The 14,405-nt window shown below is 36.9% G+C and overlaps 3 protein-coding genes across 6 annotated transcripts; 1 reads left to right on the forward strand and 2 right to left on the reverse strand.

Annotated features, from left to right (window-relative positions):
- Positions 1-421: 421 nt before the first annotated feature.
- LOC133671370 (homeobox-leucine zipper protein GLABRA 2-like) lies at positions 422-5,437 on the forward strand. Of its 2 annotated transcripts, none has more exons than XM_062092119.1 (11): positions 422-641; positions 1,002-1,279; positions 1,579-1,696; positions 1,813-2,010; positions 2,147-2,521; positions 2,630-2,731; positions 3,509-3,718; positions 3,928-4,102; positions 4,194-4,465; positions 4,599-4,685; positions 4,778-5,437. In XM_062092119.1, exons 1-11 carry the CDS (start codon positions 564-566, stop codon positions 5,159-5,161), a joined length of 2,277 nt encoding a protein of 758 aa, XP_061948103.1. In that variant the 5' UTR covers positions 422-563; the 3' UTR covers positions 5,162-5,437. The 2 variants fall into 2 exon arrangements, with proteins under 2 accessions (XP_061948103.1, XP_061948112.1); XM_062092128.1 differs by having other exon boundaries at positions 4,781-5,437.
- A 608-nt stretch (positions 5,438-6,045) lies between these two features.
- On the reverse strand, positions 6,046-7,390 carry LOC133671381 (small ribosomal subunit protein uS17c). Of its 3 annotated transcripts, none has more exons than XM_062092155.1 (2): positions 6,856-7,390; positions 6,046-6,372 (listed from the first exon to the last, which is right to left on the reverse strand). In XM_062092155.1, exon 1 carries the CDS (start codon positions 7,339-7,341, stop codon positions 6,859-6,861), a length of 483 nt encoding a protein of 160 aa, XP_061948139.1. In that variant the 5' UTR covers positions 7,342-7,390; the 3' UTR covers positions 6,046-6,372; positions 6,856-6,858. The 3 variants fall into 3 exon arrangements, with proteins under 3 accessions (XP_061948139.1, XP_061948132.1, XP_061948124.1); XM_062092148.1 differs by having other exon boundaries at positions 6,046-6,340; positions 6,856-7,389; XM_062092140.1 differs by having other exon boundaries at positions 6,046-6,357; positions 6,856-7,389.
- A 2,694-nt stretch (positions 7,391-10,084) lies between these two features.
- Positions 10,085-13,357, reverse strand: LOC133681159 (rop guanine nucleotide exchange factor 12-like). Its single transcript, XM_062104311.1, has 8 exons — positions 13,010-13,357; positions 12,577-12,898; positions 12,273-12,389; positions 11,871-12,025; positions 11,693-11,767; positions 11,296-11,568; positions 10,873-11,193; positions 10,085-10,721 (listed from the first exon to the last, which is right to left on the reverse strand). Exons 2-8 carry the CDS (start codon positions 12,896-12,898, stop codon positions 10,311-10,313), a joined length of 1,674 nt encoding a protein of 557 aa, XP_061960295.1. The 5' UTR covers positions 13,010-13,357; the 3' UTR covers positions 10,085-10,310.
- Positions 13,358-14,405: the final 1,048 nt, after the last annotated feature.

The raw sequence follows: 14,405 nt of genomic DNA on the forward strand, positions 1-14,405 counted from the left end.
CAAGAGTATTCTCAAATTAATTTATATCATAACTAGAATAAAATCTTTTCATCAACGATGTTCTTGGAAACACTCTCCCATAAACTTGATGCATAAGAGAACTGGCTAGGCTAGGCTAGGCTACAAAATGATTAATGCTAGCAGGATGGATACCTGAAGTTCTTGCTCGAAACGGTAAACATCATCGATAAAAAGTAAAGGGAAGGAGTGGAGATTAATTTGGTAGCTTAGGGCTAAGCCACAGCTGAGCTGAAAGCCACCTGGTAATTGGAAACTGAAAATACCGTTGGAAAGCGTAGATTCAACTGCTTAAAGTTAGTTGGACGTCCACATATTCCACTCAAAGCAATATCTAACAGTCAACTCCTACCAGCCTTTACTCTCTCTACAAAATCACCTCTTCAAGACTTCGTTTTGTTTTTATATCCTTAAATCAGCAAGCCCCACCTCTCTCTCTCTCTCTCTCTCTCTAGCCAGCAATAGTATTTTGTTGCCTTGGCTAGCTAGCTCCTCGAAACTACCATTTCATCGTCAAATGAAGAACAACCTCTTCCGGACTGGCCATGGGCGTCGACATGTCTAATCCACCCAATTCTCATATCAAGGACTTCTTTGCCTCGCCTGCTCTTTCTCTTAGTCTTGTAATTCCCCTTTAACCACTGCTCTTCTTTTTCGATATTTAGTTTTTCTCGTATTACATACAAACACATCTTTTCTTGTCTAACTTAGTGGTTTTTCTTTTCTTTTTGAGCTTTTCCGGCCACCATCTTCAAATCCTACCAATATTCTTACCTATCCAGTTGTTGTGCATATATATATATATATATGAAAAGGAAAATCTTTTACTTGTTTGATCGATGTGTGTGTTGATTTCATAAATAAAATCCCTCATGCATAACTATACATATATGCATGGATGCTGTGCATCGAAGTTTAAGTACCCTTGTGACACACTTACTCTATCTCCCTAAACATCTTTGTGGTTTTATTTATTGTTGAAGGCTGGAATATTCCGGGGAGCAAATGTGGGTAATGGGGAAGCAGCGGCAAGCATGGAGGTGGAGGAGGGGGAGGAAGGAAGTGGAGGAGGAAGAAGGGAAGAAACAGTGGAAATTAGCAGTGAGAACTCAGGGCCTATGAGATCAAAATCAGATGATGATTTTGAAGGTGAAGGAGAGCATGATCATGAGGATGATGAAGATGGTGATGACAAAAACAAGAAGAAAAAAAGAAAGAAATACCATAGACATACCGCTGAGCAAATCAGAGAAATGGAAGCGTATGTATTTCTTATCTCTTGCTATTGTCCTTTATTTTGTACGTACGGTAACGGTATGCTCGCGAAGATTAAGAGAAAGAAAACAGGATTGTAAGGCTAAAAACTAAAAAGACGACTCAAAAAAGTTTATTTTCCTTGTTCAACAGTGCTCAACACACAGATTAATTAATAGGATTCCTAATTTTAACTTGTTAATTAACAAATGTGTTTATGCTATGTATCTAAGACCAGGATTGTGTTCTTGATCATCCATGAACGTTCACTTTAATGACTCATGTGGATTAATGATTAATGCTCAGGCTATTTAAGGAGTCTCCTCATCCAGATGAGAAGCAAAGGCAGCAGTTAAGCAAGCAACTTGGCCTTGCTCCTAGACAAGTCAAGTTTTGGTTCCAAAATCGCCGTACTCAAATCAAGGCACGTACGTTGGTGTTATATGTAGGATAGATCAAATTAAATAGTTCCCTCATTAATACAGTTGGTTAATTATCTTGCTGGTTTAATGACCATGGCGGTTGCTAATTGTATTGCAGGCTATACAAGAGCGCCATGAAAACTCTCTATTGAAATCTGAAATGGATAAACTCCGGGAAGACAACAAGAGCATGAGGGAGACCATCAACAAAGCTTGCTGCCCAAATTGTGGTACTGCTACCACTAGTAGAGACGCTGCCTTGACAAGCACTGAGGAACAACAGTTACGTATCGAAAATGCAAAGCTCAAAGCCGAGGTTAGAGATTAAGATTATAATAATGTGGTCCTAATTAGTTAATTAATATTAATTCTTACAGAAAATCAAACATTTTTTTTGTAGTACATTTATCAAATCACATGCTTAGCATAAGTTTGATTGTCATGATATGTAGGTAGAAAAACTTCGAGCGGTCGTGGGAAAAAGTAGTCCAGGGGCAACCGCATCATGCTCAGCTGGAAACGAGCAAGAGAACAGAAGTTCACTCGATTTTTACACTGGGATTTTCGGACTTGACAAGTCTAGAATCATGGAGACTGCTAATCAAGCAATGGAAGAGCTCAAGAAAATGGCTACGGCAGGCGAACCACTTTGGATTCGAAGTGTTGAGACAGGTCGTGAAATTCTCAATTACGACGAGTACACAAAAGTGTTTGGTTCTGAAGATTCAAGCATTAATGGAAGGCCAAAGAGATCCATTGAGGCTTCAAGGGAGACCGGGGTTGTGTTCATTGATGTCCCAAGGCTCGTTCAAAGTTTTATGGATGTGGTGAGATATTATAATTATTAGCAATATACGACATATAATTATTAATTATAGATTAGTTCCCTTTAACTAATTATGTATTACCAATAATCTTTTTTGCCCTTTGAACAGGATCAGTGGAAGGAAATGTTTCCATGCTTAATTTCAAAGGCAGCCACTGTTGATGTTATCTGCAATGGTGAAGGAGCAAGTAGAAATGGTGCAGTGCAATTGGTGAGTTACAGCTCTAATTAACAACATGCATCTCATATTAAACTAGCACTAGTACAGCTTGAATGAAGGTAGAGATCTCTGCATGGGAAAAGCAGCATCCATTTCAGTGAAGACGAAAACCATAGCACATACTTGAAGGAGAAGAAAAAAGGCAGCAGCTTTTTGTCAATGAACTATGACTGTGTTTTCCCTATCTCAAAAAGGCTTTCAACCTCAAATAACAATTAACTACAAAAAGAAAAGAAAAGAAAAAAGAGTGGGAATATTTTTCCTTTTCCTTTTTAACATTAAATATAATGTCCACGAAATTAATATTTTGAAAGAGGCCTGGGAGTCTCTTTCTTTCAATCTGCTTTCTGCAGAGAGGATGGCTACTGTGGAACTGTCCTTACGTTGTATATTAATAGCACCCAGCTGTCATAGAAAATGAGTTTTTTTCTTATTTATTTATGTGGGACCTTGTGTTTAATGGAGATCTACTTTTCCTCAGCTGGTTCAGCTGGAGGTCCAACTCTTGGACAGTTTGACACTACCCTCTTACTTACGGTTAGAGGTGACTACTTGGGAATCAAAAAGATTAAATGCCTAAAACACCCCCTTATCTGTTTTGATGAATGAAAAAAATTAATGGATAAAAAACTCCTGCTCCTGCTCAGGTTTGTTAAAACATCAATTTCTTGACTTTATTGCTTTGAACTGTGTGCTTGTAAGCATTCATTTCTTAGCTTAGACTGTCTGCTCTTACCAATTATTTGTTCTTATTTTTTTTATTTGCAGATGTTTGCAGAGGTCCAGATGCTTACACCCATGGTGCCCACCAGAGAAGTTTATTTTGTGAGATATTGCAAGCAACTTAATGCAGAACAATGGGCCATTGTTGATGTTTCTATTGACAAAGTTGAAGACAATATTGATGCTTCACTCGTCAAATGCAGAAAACGCCCCTCTGGTTGCATCATTGAGGATAAATCAAATGGCCATTGTAAGGTACATGTGCTTTGGGTTTTGAACATGCTTTATCCTCAGGTTTTTTTTAAAAAAAAATGGAAACTGGGGAAACTGAAGATGAAAGAAAGAAGAAAAGAGGCAACAATTCATATTTATAGGGACAAGTATATACGACGATGCTATAATGCTAATCCTCTTCTTTTCTTTTTAACAGTTTAACATAGACAAGTTTATAACAATATTTTCAGGTGATCTGGGTAGAACACCTGCAATGCCAGAAAAGCACAGTTCATACCATGTACCGGACAGTAGTTCATAGCGGTCTAACCTTTGGAGCAAGGCATTGGATGGCAACATTGCAACTCCAATGTGAGCGGCTTGTTTTCTTCATGGCAACCAATGTTCCCACCAAGGATTCAACTGGTAAGCCACACTATGTTGCCATATTTTCCAGTGGATTGTCTGCTATCTATATAAATAACAATGTTTATGAAAATAATTTGTAAATATCTAGGTGTTGCTACTCTAGCTGGAAGGAAAAGCATTCTGAAACTGGCACAAAGAATGACATGGAGCTTTTGTCGAGCGATCTGCGCATCAAGCTATCACACATGGAACAAGGTCTCAAGCAAAACAGGAGAAGACATAAGGGTTTCCTCTAGGAAAAACTTAAATGACCCTGGTGAACCTGTTGGAGTGATTTTGTGTGCAGTTTCTTCTGTATGGTTGCCTGTCGTTCCTCATATTCTGTTTGATTTCTTAAGAGACGAAGCTCGTAGAAATGAGGTACAGCAAAAAAATGCCATTGCTCAGTTAAAATCCTATCAAAATGGGATATTGCTGCTTTGAGTTGCTCAACTTAAAGAGTAAAAGTTTTGTCAGGTAACTTGTCTGAAAATATTTTTTGCATAAAATGTAGTGGGATATCATGTCAAATGGGGGACCTGTGCAAACCATTGCAAACTTGATTAAAGGACAAGATAGAGGCAATGCAGCAGCTATTCTAGTAAGTTATCTACACCTCAGATAAGAGGAGACCACGCATTTAATCTAATGTGCATTTCTCCATTCATGGTTCTAACTAGCTGTTTTCAATAGCAGAAGATGAAATCGAAAGAGAACAACATGTGGGTACTCCAAGATAGCTGCACAAATGCTTATGAATCCATGGTAGTGTATGCTCCAGTGGACACTAATGGAATGCAATCTGTGATTACTGGATGTGATTCAAGCAACCTTGCAATATTACCTTCAGGATTCTCAATTCTTCCAGATGGACACGAATCAAGACCATTAGTGATCACTTCTAGGCAAGAGGAGAGGAGCACAGAAGGAGGATGTTTGCTAACAATAGCATTCCAAATCCTAACGAATACCTCTCCCACAGCCAAACCAACCATGGAATCTGTGGATTCTATTAACACACTTATATCATGCACATTGAAAAATATCAGGACAAGCTTGCAATGTGAAGATAGTTGATTACAGTAGCTTTTTAGTTAGATAGACACAAATTAACTGTAAAGCTCATATAGGTTTCTAGTTTTTTCCCAGCCCCTCCATATTTTATATCTTAAATTGAGGGATATCTTTATGTGAGTTTGTATGTTATTTGTTTGTGGTTAGAACTTTTAAGTTAAGGGCTTGAAGTTTGGATAAATCTTTTATTGGCATTCCGTAGAATGAGAAGGGCATGTGATTCATATATATATACAAGTGTAAGCATCTTCATGAATAGATTTAACACTTACTAACGTAGTTTGCAGTTTTTTTTAAATGTTATTTCATTTTTTTAAATGGCCACTCTCATTAACAAAACCTCCGCTTATATTAAACCCATTAACTACATTCACGCTTTATCGCCAAAGCCAGTAAAGCAACCATAACTATTAACACAAGGAATAACCAATCCACAAAATCTGTAAGAGAAATCACAAGCCCTAGATTTCAAGCATATCTAGCATAAAACACTCATACCAGCAAGTAACATTCAAACAACTCTTTTTAACTTATCAATGGAAACTCTGCAGCATATCATATAGATCTCCCGCAAAATCTGCTGCTTCTTGGGCCAAAACGAACTAGCAGAGACATGAAAATCTTGGCTTAACACAAACTTGGATTCAAAGGAGATAGAAAAATATTGGTCAGAAAATATTGGTCAGAGCCAAACACATCACCAAAGAAATGGCACCACTTTAACACATTCCACAGAACCTACAACTAAGTTCAGTTCTCCATTGCTTACTCATCAGCAATCCCATCAACATAATAGCAATGCCAAACACCAAGGTAAGTTCACTTCATACCAATCACCAAAATCTGTCAAAGCCATGATATCAACCCCACTCAAAATGCACCACCAATTCATTGAATTATTAGCAACTTGCATTTATTTCACTGCAGAAACACAAAGCCTGTCCATATTGTACCTCTTATACAACACTAACAAATCAGATACCAAATATCAAGTTCTCAAAATCACAAACAAGCAAGAGCATTTCATTCTATGAAATTGCTCCTGCTGAAACTCCAACAGAAATCTTAAGCTCTTTGGGCACCCCTTTACAACCGCACTTCAACATTTCCATTTCCTTCTCCCTTTCCTTGCTCTTCTTGACTAGAAACATCTCTGCTTTGAATCTCTCAGCAATTAACCATCTGCTAATTCCAAAAATCTGGACAAATCAAAACTAAAAGATTCCAATCATGTCTACAAGAATCACCAAAACCCATCAAAAAACAACTCTAAGAATACAAGTTAACTAACATAAAATGGCGAAAATCAATCCTAACAATCAAACACCTAAATTCAAATATCACCGCAAAACCAAGGCACCGATATGCATTTAAAAATCGCTAATGAACAGCACAACAAATAGTATCAGCCGAAGATAGGAACCCAGAGCTCCTTTAAGCAACTTCTCTTTCACTGAAATACCAATCACGAATTCCCAACAGATGAAATGTACTAATTATTTATTTATTTATTTATTGGGGGGGGGGGGTTAAGAAGTCATGGCCAATTCAATCGATGCTGAAATTGAAAAAATCATATCAATTTCACAGCCATTAAATTACACAAAAACAAAACATCATCACAGTACTAAACACCAAATTACATCCCAAAAGTTCACAAAACGAAGCAAAATCATTACAAACAACAGAAAACTCACACATTAAGCCTGCAGTTCCTGTTGAGACTCCAACGGAATTCCAAGCTCTTGAGACCCCACTCCTCCTTCCTCACCCTCTTTCTTCTCCTTCTTCTTCCTAGCTGGTACAGGCACAGCAAGAAAACTTTTAGTCTTGCTAATGGGTTTGCTCTTTTCAAGCTGGACCAAGTCTCCAACTTTGAACTGATTCTCAGGGTCATGAGCCTGGTACTTCTTCTTCTTCCTCACCCGTCTCTTGTACTTAGGATGTGGGGCCAACCTTGTAACCTCAACAGCCACAGTTTTGTCACTTGTTGCACATACAACTTTGCCTTGCAATGACTTCATGGCCCTGATTGGAGGGAGGAAAGTGAAGGGCTTCGTGGGTCGGAGAGTGAGAGAAGAAGTGGGTTTTGACAAGTGAGAAAGTTGGGTTGTTCCATGGAGGAATGGAGTGGAGAGAGTAAGGGAGTTGAATGAGGATGTGAGGGACATTGTTAGCAGCATCGTGCTGTTTCCTGGAGTTTTTGGGGATAAGAAGAGGAGTAGAACTTGGGGGGTTTCTTTTATCCTTGTGGATTGAGTGTTTGTGTGGGAGCGTGAAGGTGCGGGGTAAAACGGTCTTCTTCATCAATTTTCATTAAAAAAGAAAAAGAAAAAGAAAAGCAAAGAGAATAAGATTTTAATATTGGTAAAGCAAGAAAACTATATTTGATTGCTAGCAAACTCACTGTAATAAATACTTAGTATAGCAAACCTAATTCATTTGATGAGAATATATATATATATATATTCTTCATTAATGCTAAAGGTTTTTCAAAGAGGTAAAGTATAGTTATTCTTTTATATATTTTCTTGCATTTCATTCAACTCTATTATTTTAGAAAACTAGAATTGTTTGCACTCGATCGATAATGAATATAATAAATCTAATTATTGTCACTTAAGAGTAAAAATTTTTAAATTTATTTTTGTATTATTAGAATAACTTTAGTTACCACTTTTATTTGATAGAAAATTTGTTAGAGATTTAAAGAAGCTAATATATATATATATATACACGATGAGGAGGTCAATTACTTTTCTATATCCTAGTATTTCTATATCATCAATCATAATCATAAATAGAACTTTTAGTGATATGTGATATAAGAATGAAGTAGCTTTTTTTAAAAGAAAAAATTCTATAAATTAATAATGTCATTCATAAAGTAAAAATGAAACTTTAAATTTAATTTGAGCTTTTCATAACTATTTATGAGCTTAGGTGTTTAGACTTAGTTTTTAGACCAAAGTGTCTAGGCTTAGTTGTTCTATATTCTTCTACAAAATAAGTTTTGTATATGGTTAGGATCCTCTAATACTTAAGATAATAAAATAAAGAGAAGAGAGAGAGGTAAACTAAAAAAAAAAAGACAATAAAAACAGGAGAATAAATTTAAAGAAATAGTTGTATTCATCTAGAACTCTTATGTTGGTGGTCTTGGGTATCTATAAGCCCTTGGTCACCCAAATCCCCTAGCTTACTTGACGAGGAGTGAAAAAGAGTAGGCTATTAGGCTTTGATTTTTCTAGGAGAGATCATGACGAGAAGTTATGTTGTCATTGAAGATCATTTTCATTGCCAATGAAAAGAACATTTGACCATATAATTTATCCAATTGGTAATAAAAGGTAATCAAACAAGTATTCTTCAATAACTAATAAAATGATACTCCCCTCACATATATGGCAATCGGGTGGCAGATATGGTGGGGAGAAATAACACATGAAAATGGGAAGACGTTGCCCATCTTCTCCCCGTAAGAGTTCTAATGGCTATTGCTAGTCATCCTGTGCCAAGTACTATGATGGGGACAAACAATATGTATTGGAAAGCATCTTCTACTGGCCAATTCACAATTAAAACAGCTTATAAGCACCAAGCTAACAACGAGTTTCATGGTACATTAGGGGATCCAACTTGGAGGATGGTATGGAAATGGGAAGGACCTGAAAGGATTAGAAGTTTTCTATGGCTAGTGGCTTATAATTCATTATTGACAAATGAACGAAAGGTTAATTGCAAGAAATTGGTCTGACAACCCCTACTGTCATTTGTGCCAGTCAAAAGTAGAAGACACCACTCATATCCTTCGAGATTGTCCAACAACTATCAACATATAGAGACAGTTACTACAACAACACAACGTGGATGATTTTTTCAATGCATGCTTAAAACCATGGCTTCTCAACAACTTATGTAGTAAAATTATCACTATGGATGGATGGAAATGGTTCGTAATCTTTGGGGTAGCAGTGTGGATCATTTGGAAAGAGTGAAATAATTCTATTTTCAGGCATCAAAGACAACCCACAGGTAGTATAGTTACAACTATTAAAGGGATGCTAACAGATATTGATCATGTGAAGAAGTTTGCTCATACAGATCAAGGTAGCAATAAAAAACGAGTGCAGTATGTAAGGTGACAGTATCCTCCCATGGACTGGATAAAATTAAATGTGGATGGCTGTAGCAATGGCAACCTAGGAACCGCTGGAGCATGAGGGATCCTAAGAGACAACTTGGGTACATGGTGTAAAGGTTTTGCTATTAATATAGGTATTTGTTCATCAGTCAAGGTAGAATTGTGCGCTGTTATCACTGATTTGGAACTAGCCTGGTCTCTTAGGATTAGACGGGTCATTTTGGAATCAGATTCTTCATTGGTGGTTCAGCTAATTACAAGGCTAACTGTTAAGGTAGATGCAAATTATACCTGTATTTAGAGAGGCTAATACAGCAGCAAATTGGTTAGCAAATTATGGTCTTACTAGAAACCCAATTAATAGAGACAATTGAATTATTTAGGATTCACCAACAGGGTTGTTTTTGACCTTGTACTATGATTTTATTGGATCCACTCTTCCTCCTTTAATATAGGTTTTTTATCTCCGGGCTTTAAGCCCTGATTTTCAAAAAAATATCCAATAAAATGATATAACATGTGAAACTTTTATAAGCTATAATGACTTCTAAATCAAGCAATTAGGTGTGCTCACAGAAAATACCATGCACACGTAAACATTGTTTTGAGTGCTAGCAATCCTTTTGGGCCTAGGCTTCAGCCTAATTATGTTGCTGTTTGGTATAAAACCAAGCTTATTGATTCTCAAACACAGATATAATTACTGGAGAGAACAGTTTAGAGCATATTCGAAAATGTCTTGGAAGATAAGGAATGAAAGTAAAATCAAATGGCCAAGATGCTAAGGAACTACGAATCCATTTCTTGTACAAAATGTTTCAAATCACATAGTTTTGCTCTCATGCTCACTCTTCCTAATTACAAAAGGAAGGAATGGAATGAAAGCAAGTCGAAATACACAAACCAAAAAGACCCTCTTAGTTAAGGTTCTGAAAATACACATTCAGTGTTCGGCTTCCTCACTCTCTCTTTTCTGTACGTGTTCATCTTTCTCCCCCTATAATGCTATTAATGGCGAGCTGTTGGGCTTCGTAAAGCTCCTAAATTATCAAGATAGGAAGGTTTCCTGTTGGTTGATATTTTAGTGAGTTTCTGTTTATATCTATCATCATCTTTCAGTAGTTCATCTGATCCAAATGGATCCTTCTTTGCCGCACTCTCATTTTGTTCTGAACCCCAACCCATAAAATCAGACAGAGTCATCGAAGCATTTGTATCTTCGGAGTTCTTCTCCGTCCCTTCTCTGGGCGATGCCGGTACCTGTGGTGCCTCTTTTAACGTGTTCCTCTTATGTCCTGCCTGTGATGGATTTCGAGTAACATAATCAGCATCGAGTACATCTTCGATTCGAGACAAGACTGTCGAGGCCAAGGTTTCTAGAATTCTCGAATAGCTTTCCAAGATGGCGTGCCCCACATCCTGTCAGGACAAGAATATATCGTTAGCCCCATGGTTTGACAAAAATGACTAGAATGGCAAAACAAGTATTTATGCATTCGGCTAGTGCTTTTTCATTCAGCTCCATGTGTAATATGAAATAGAACTCAGATGAAAGGGGATCTATTCTTACCTTGTTGTATTGAATTTTGCTGACATCTAGTGAAGATTGAGGAATTCCAGGGAAGCGCTGTTTGAGAAGGAGGAGGATAGTTTCTGCCCTCTCTTCAAAGAGTTCTCTCTTCTCCAAACTGACAGCAGATCCCCATGCGGATTTACTATCTTTCTGATTCATCTTCCTTTTCCAAATCACTATTGAAGCCTCTATTCTGTTCTTGAGGTCTAGTATCTTATGTTCTGATGATATGTCCATGGTGCTCAGAAATTGATCAGGATCGAAGTACTCAAGAGTAATGCTCCTGTACGCTAAGTCTCCAAGGCTTGCCCTCCCGTTCTGCCAAAGAACCAGAAAGAAATGCGATCAGAGAGTTAGCAAGGCACTTAAAGATTCTGTTCTATGCAATGTTTTAATAGGAACTGTTGCATTTATTCTTACTTTGGGAAGGGATTCAATGTAGTTTTCAGGAATCTCCATTTCTGAAAGTATTTGAGCATTTATCGCCATGGCTGCTTTGAGAACTTGGTTCACACTGTCTTTTTGGTATTGAATAAATTTTGTGGCCCTTTCCGATAAACCATCTGGAGGAACTTTGACAGTAGGTAGCCACCATTTATCATCTGTTCTCTTGGTGCCTCCTTTTTCTGACTCGGGGGAGTCTCTTGAAACATAATAAAACTCATTTTGGTCTTTGAAGTTATCTAGGGAGTCCTGAATTAATATTGAAAAACCATTATCGAGGGATACACTAAACCTGTTGCAATCCACATTTAACAACGTTCATATCTAAAGCTCAAATTAACTAAGCGAAACTACAAAAATCTTATTTTCTTACAAGAAGCATTGCGTCAAGCTTGCGTAAGGCTGGGATGTTCATATGAATATCATTTCGTTGTCTTGTCACCATTATCTATTCAATCAACAAACACAAAATTCTTAGCTTGCATGATGATTCAATGGGGAAGAAGAGTACATTCAATTCAAGGAATCCATTAGAGAGACACTGCTGTTACCTCCATATTTGATCCATCCTTGGATTTTTGTTGGGAAGGAACAAGTTCAACAACGTGATCGGTTACAGATAAGAGCCAATCAATTTCTCTTATCCACCTTGCTTTTCTTTCTGGTGACATAGGCTCTAGACGCCGTTGTTCGCCAAACACAGAAGCTGCATATAGGAGAGAATAAAACGAGGGATCAACATATGCATTAAGACAGACAAAATTGTGGCTTGCCAAATTTCATACAAAGGGTTTAAGAAAAAATTGAAAACCATCTGAATTCAATATAACTCACTATACAGCACCACCATGTTTGTTGGGGTATCTGCAAAAATTCGATGGTGTTGTTTTCCAGTTGATGTTGGAGATCATGAATGATTAGAAAATTGCAGAGAAGGGAAAAAGTCAACCTACCAGCAAGATTTGTAATTGCATTTGACAATGCCAAAGCTGAGGAGACACCCTTTCCTCCGCCAGACATATCCTCCCCAAGAAGCAGTTTAGCAAACCTTTCCTTCATCTGTTCCATTTCTGAATCAAACCCCAGGAGAAAACAAAAATCGATCCTATTAATTTCCCAAATCAAATAAATGTAAATAACTACCTTTTAATGATTTTCCTTTTAATAAACAAGAAAAGATGATGCATTGAATCTGATAATACATTATTAATCGATGAAATAAAATATTTGTACACGAACTTAAAAAATTAGACTTGCCTAGATTTTTATTATCTTTTCCTGAAGGAGCAACCCCGGCTTCATCCTTTCCTATCCTTGATCTAGGGCCCTTATCATTCCTATAAGGTGAAGTCCCCACTTTCTGTTTATGATCTGATGCTTGGTCATTTAAGCGTCTTGGAGCCTGATGGTTTCTACATGTCATTCTGTCCTCCATTGAAGAGTATTCTTCAAAACTAGAACTATCATCTGCGCTCAAGCTCTTAACATGCTGACCCCCGGCATTCTCATTCATCCCTTTGAAATGATACAATCTAGACCTATAGTCTTCTTCTTGTTCTTCTCCGAGAGCACGAACCATCTTTAATGTTCAAAATACAACAAAAATCAAGAAAAGAAAAGGTTCCATGCAATGAACAAGAAATTTACTCGTGACCAAAACACAACGTAAAGAGTTAGGAGGTGCTTACACCTTGTCGTCCTTGGTAAGAGACAAGGATGGAGAGAAAAAGGGAGAGAAGCCCAACTACCAAATGATTCAACAGATTGGTGTTCTTTCAGAATTTACTATCTCTTGGAGGAGATGGTATTGTTTTTTCTTTTAGCATCTAGTTTCCGTCTTGCGCCATGTAGCATGTGTTGGTGGATCGTGGGGTGCATGTTTGGATGAATGAGGTGTAATAAGAGGAATAAACTAAAATAAAGTGATGATTTATTTGGATCTAAAGATTGAGTTTGTTTAGGGATACAAAAATTGAATGGTTGTCTATTGATTATGGAAGGTCGAATATTGCAAAGAATCCGGGAAAAACAGGCACATACTCTCAATCAACTTTGTCTCTCCCTTCCCAGCGTAAACACTTTTTAATAATCAAATTCACAATTTAGTAAGCTTAATTATATTTATAATTAGTTATAGTTATATTATAAAGAAAACAAAAACAGCTCGGACATTCACTGTTGTCCCATTTGTAGCTCCTCACATGGATTTACTGTGGAGACACTGCAAAAATCCTAAGATGTAATGACATTCTTAGTGTTGTTGTTTCCATGATCCTCTTTCATTATCCCACTGCCTCGGATTCTCTTCATTGTGTCCTCGATAATTGCTATGTCTTTATTATTTCCTTCATTTGCCCTCCTTTCTTCTTCTTCAATATTGGTGCCTTCGTGATTTTCTTGGCAAATCATGCCTTGTCATTGATGATATTCTAAAAACTGATATACTCAAGATTGAGTGTTTTTTATATCTAGATGGTGGGTAATAATATATTCATGTAAATATTCTCTTATCTAAAGTTCAGAAAGTAAATGACTAGTAACAAAAAGTTTAACACCTGCAAAACAGTTTTTTTTTTAGGGCTTTAGATCAAATGATAAAGTCAGTATATTTTTAATAAAAGATTGCAATAAATGAGAGAATGAGCTTTAAATTTCAAGAACAAGAGTGCATGTTCTTGTTCTTGTATGATAAATGCTATGAGAGTTGGTTTAAGAGGTATTTATAGCCCCTAAACCTTATTATGTTGCTAAAATGAAGGGGTTAGAGAGCTATTCATCATGATAGCATTAATGAAGGATAAATATCTCTTATACAATATTAAATAAAAGAAAAATATCTCTTATAGCATATTAATAAGAGATAAATATCCCTTATTAGTTATAATGGGAATATGGTAGGCCCTTAGAAGAATTTTATATACCTAGACGTGTAGGGAAATGGATATCCTTGACATTAATATTTTATGTTAAAAGTCATAAGAATAAACAAATGAAGCCTTATGGCCTAACATGAGGCCTATAATAATTGTATGACTCATACCTACTTAGGCTTGACACAATGCCAAGCCCACAGGCGGTATGTTTGG

The sequence above is a fragment of the Populus nigra genome, chromosome 1, assembly GCF_951802175.1.
Source record: "Populus nigra chromosome 1, ddPopNigr1.1, whole genome shotgun sequence".
In the NCBI taxonomy this organism is placed as follows: Eukaryota; Viridiplantae; Streptophyta; class Magnoliopsida; order Malpighiales; family Salicaceae; genus Populus; species Populus nigra.

Excerpts from the sequence above, each read along its gene's own strand:
- LOC133681159 (XM_062104311.1), bottom strand. The coding sequence starts at position 12,898 with ATGGTTCGTGCTCTCGGAGAAGAACAAGAAGAAGACTATAGGTCTAGA. Across the intron at positions 12,026-12,272 it reads TGCAATTACAAATCTTGCTG|CTTCTGTGTTTGGCGAACAA; the intron begins GTAGGTTGACTT and ends TCCTATATGCAG. Across the intron at positions 11,768-11,870 it reads AGGATGGATCAAATATGGAG|ATAATGGTGACAAGACAACG; the intron begins GTAACAGCAGTG and ends TTGATTGAATAG.
- LOC133671370 (XM_062092119.1), top strand. The coding sequence starts at position 564 with ATGGGCGTCGACATGTCTAATCCACCCAATTCTCATATCAAGGACTTC. Across the intron at positions 1,280-1,578 it reads CAAATCAGAGAAATGGAAGC|GCTATTTAAGGAGTCTCCTC; the intron begins GTATGTATTTCT and ends ATTAATGCTCAG. Across the intron at positions 2,522-2,629 it reads TTCAAAGTTTTATGGATGTG|GATCAGTGGAAGGAAATGTT; the intron begins GTGAGATATTAT and ends CCCTTTGAACAG.
- LOC133671381 (XM_062092155.1), bottom strand. The coding sequence starts at position 7,341 with ATGCTGCTAACAATGTCCCTCACATCCTCATTCAACTCCCTTACTCTC.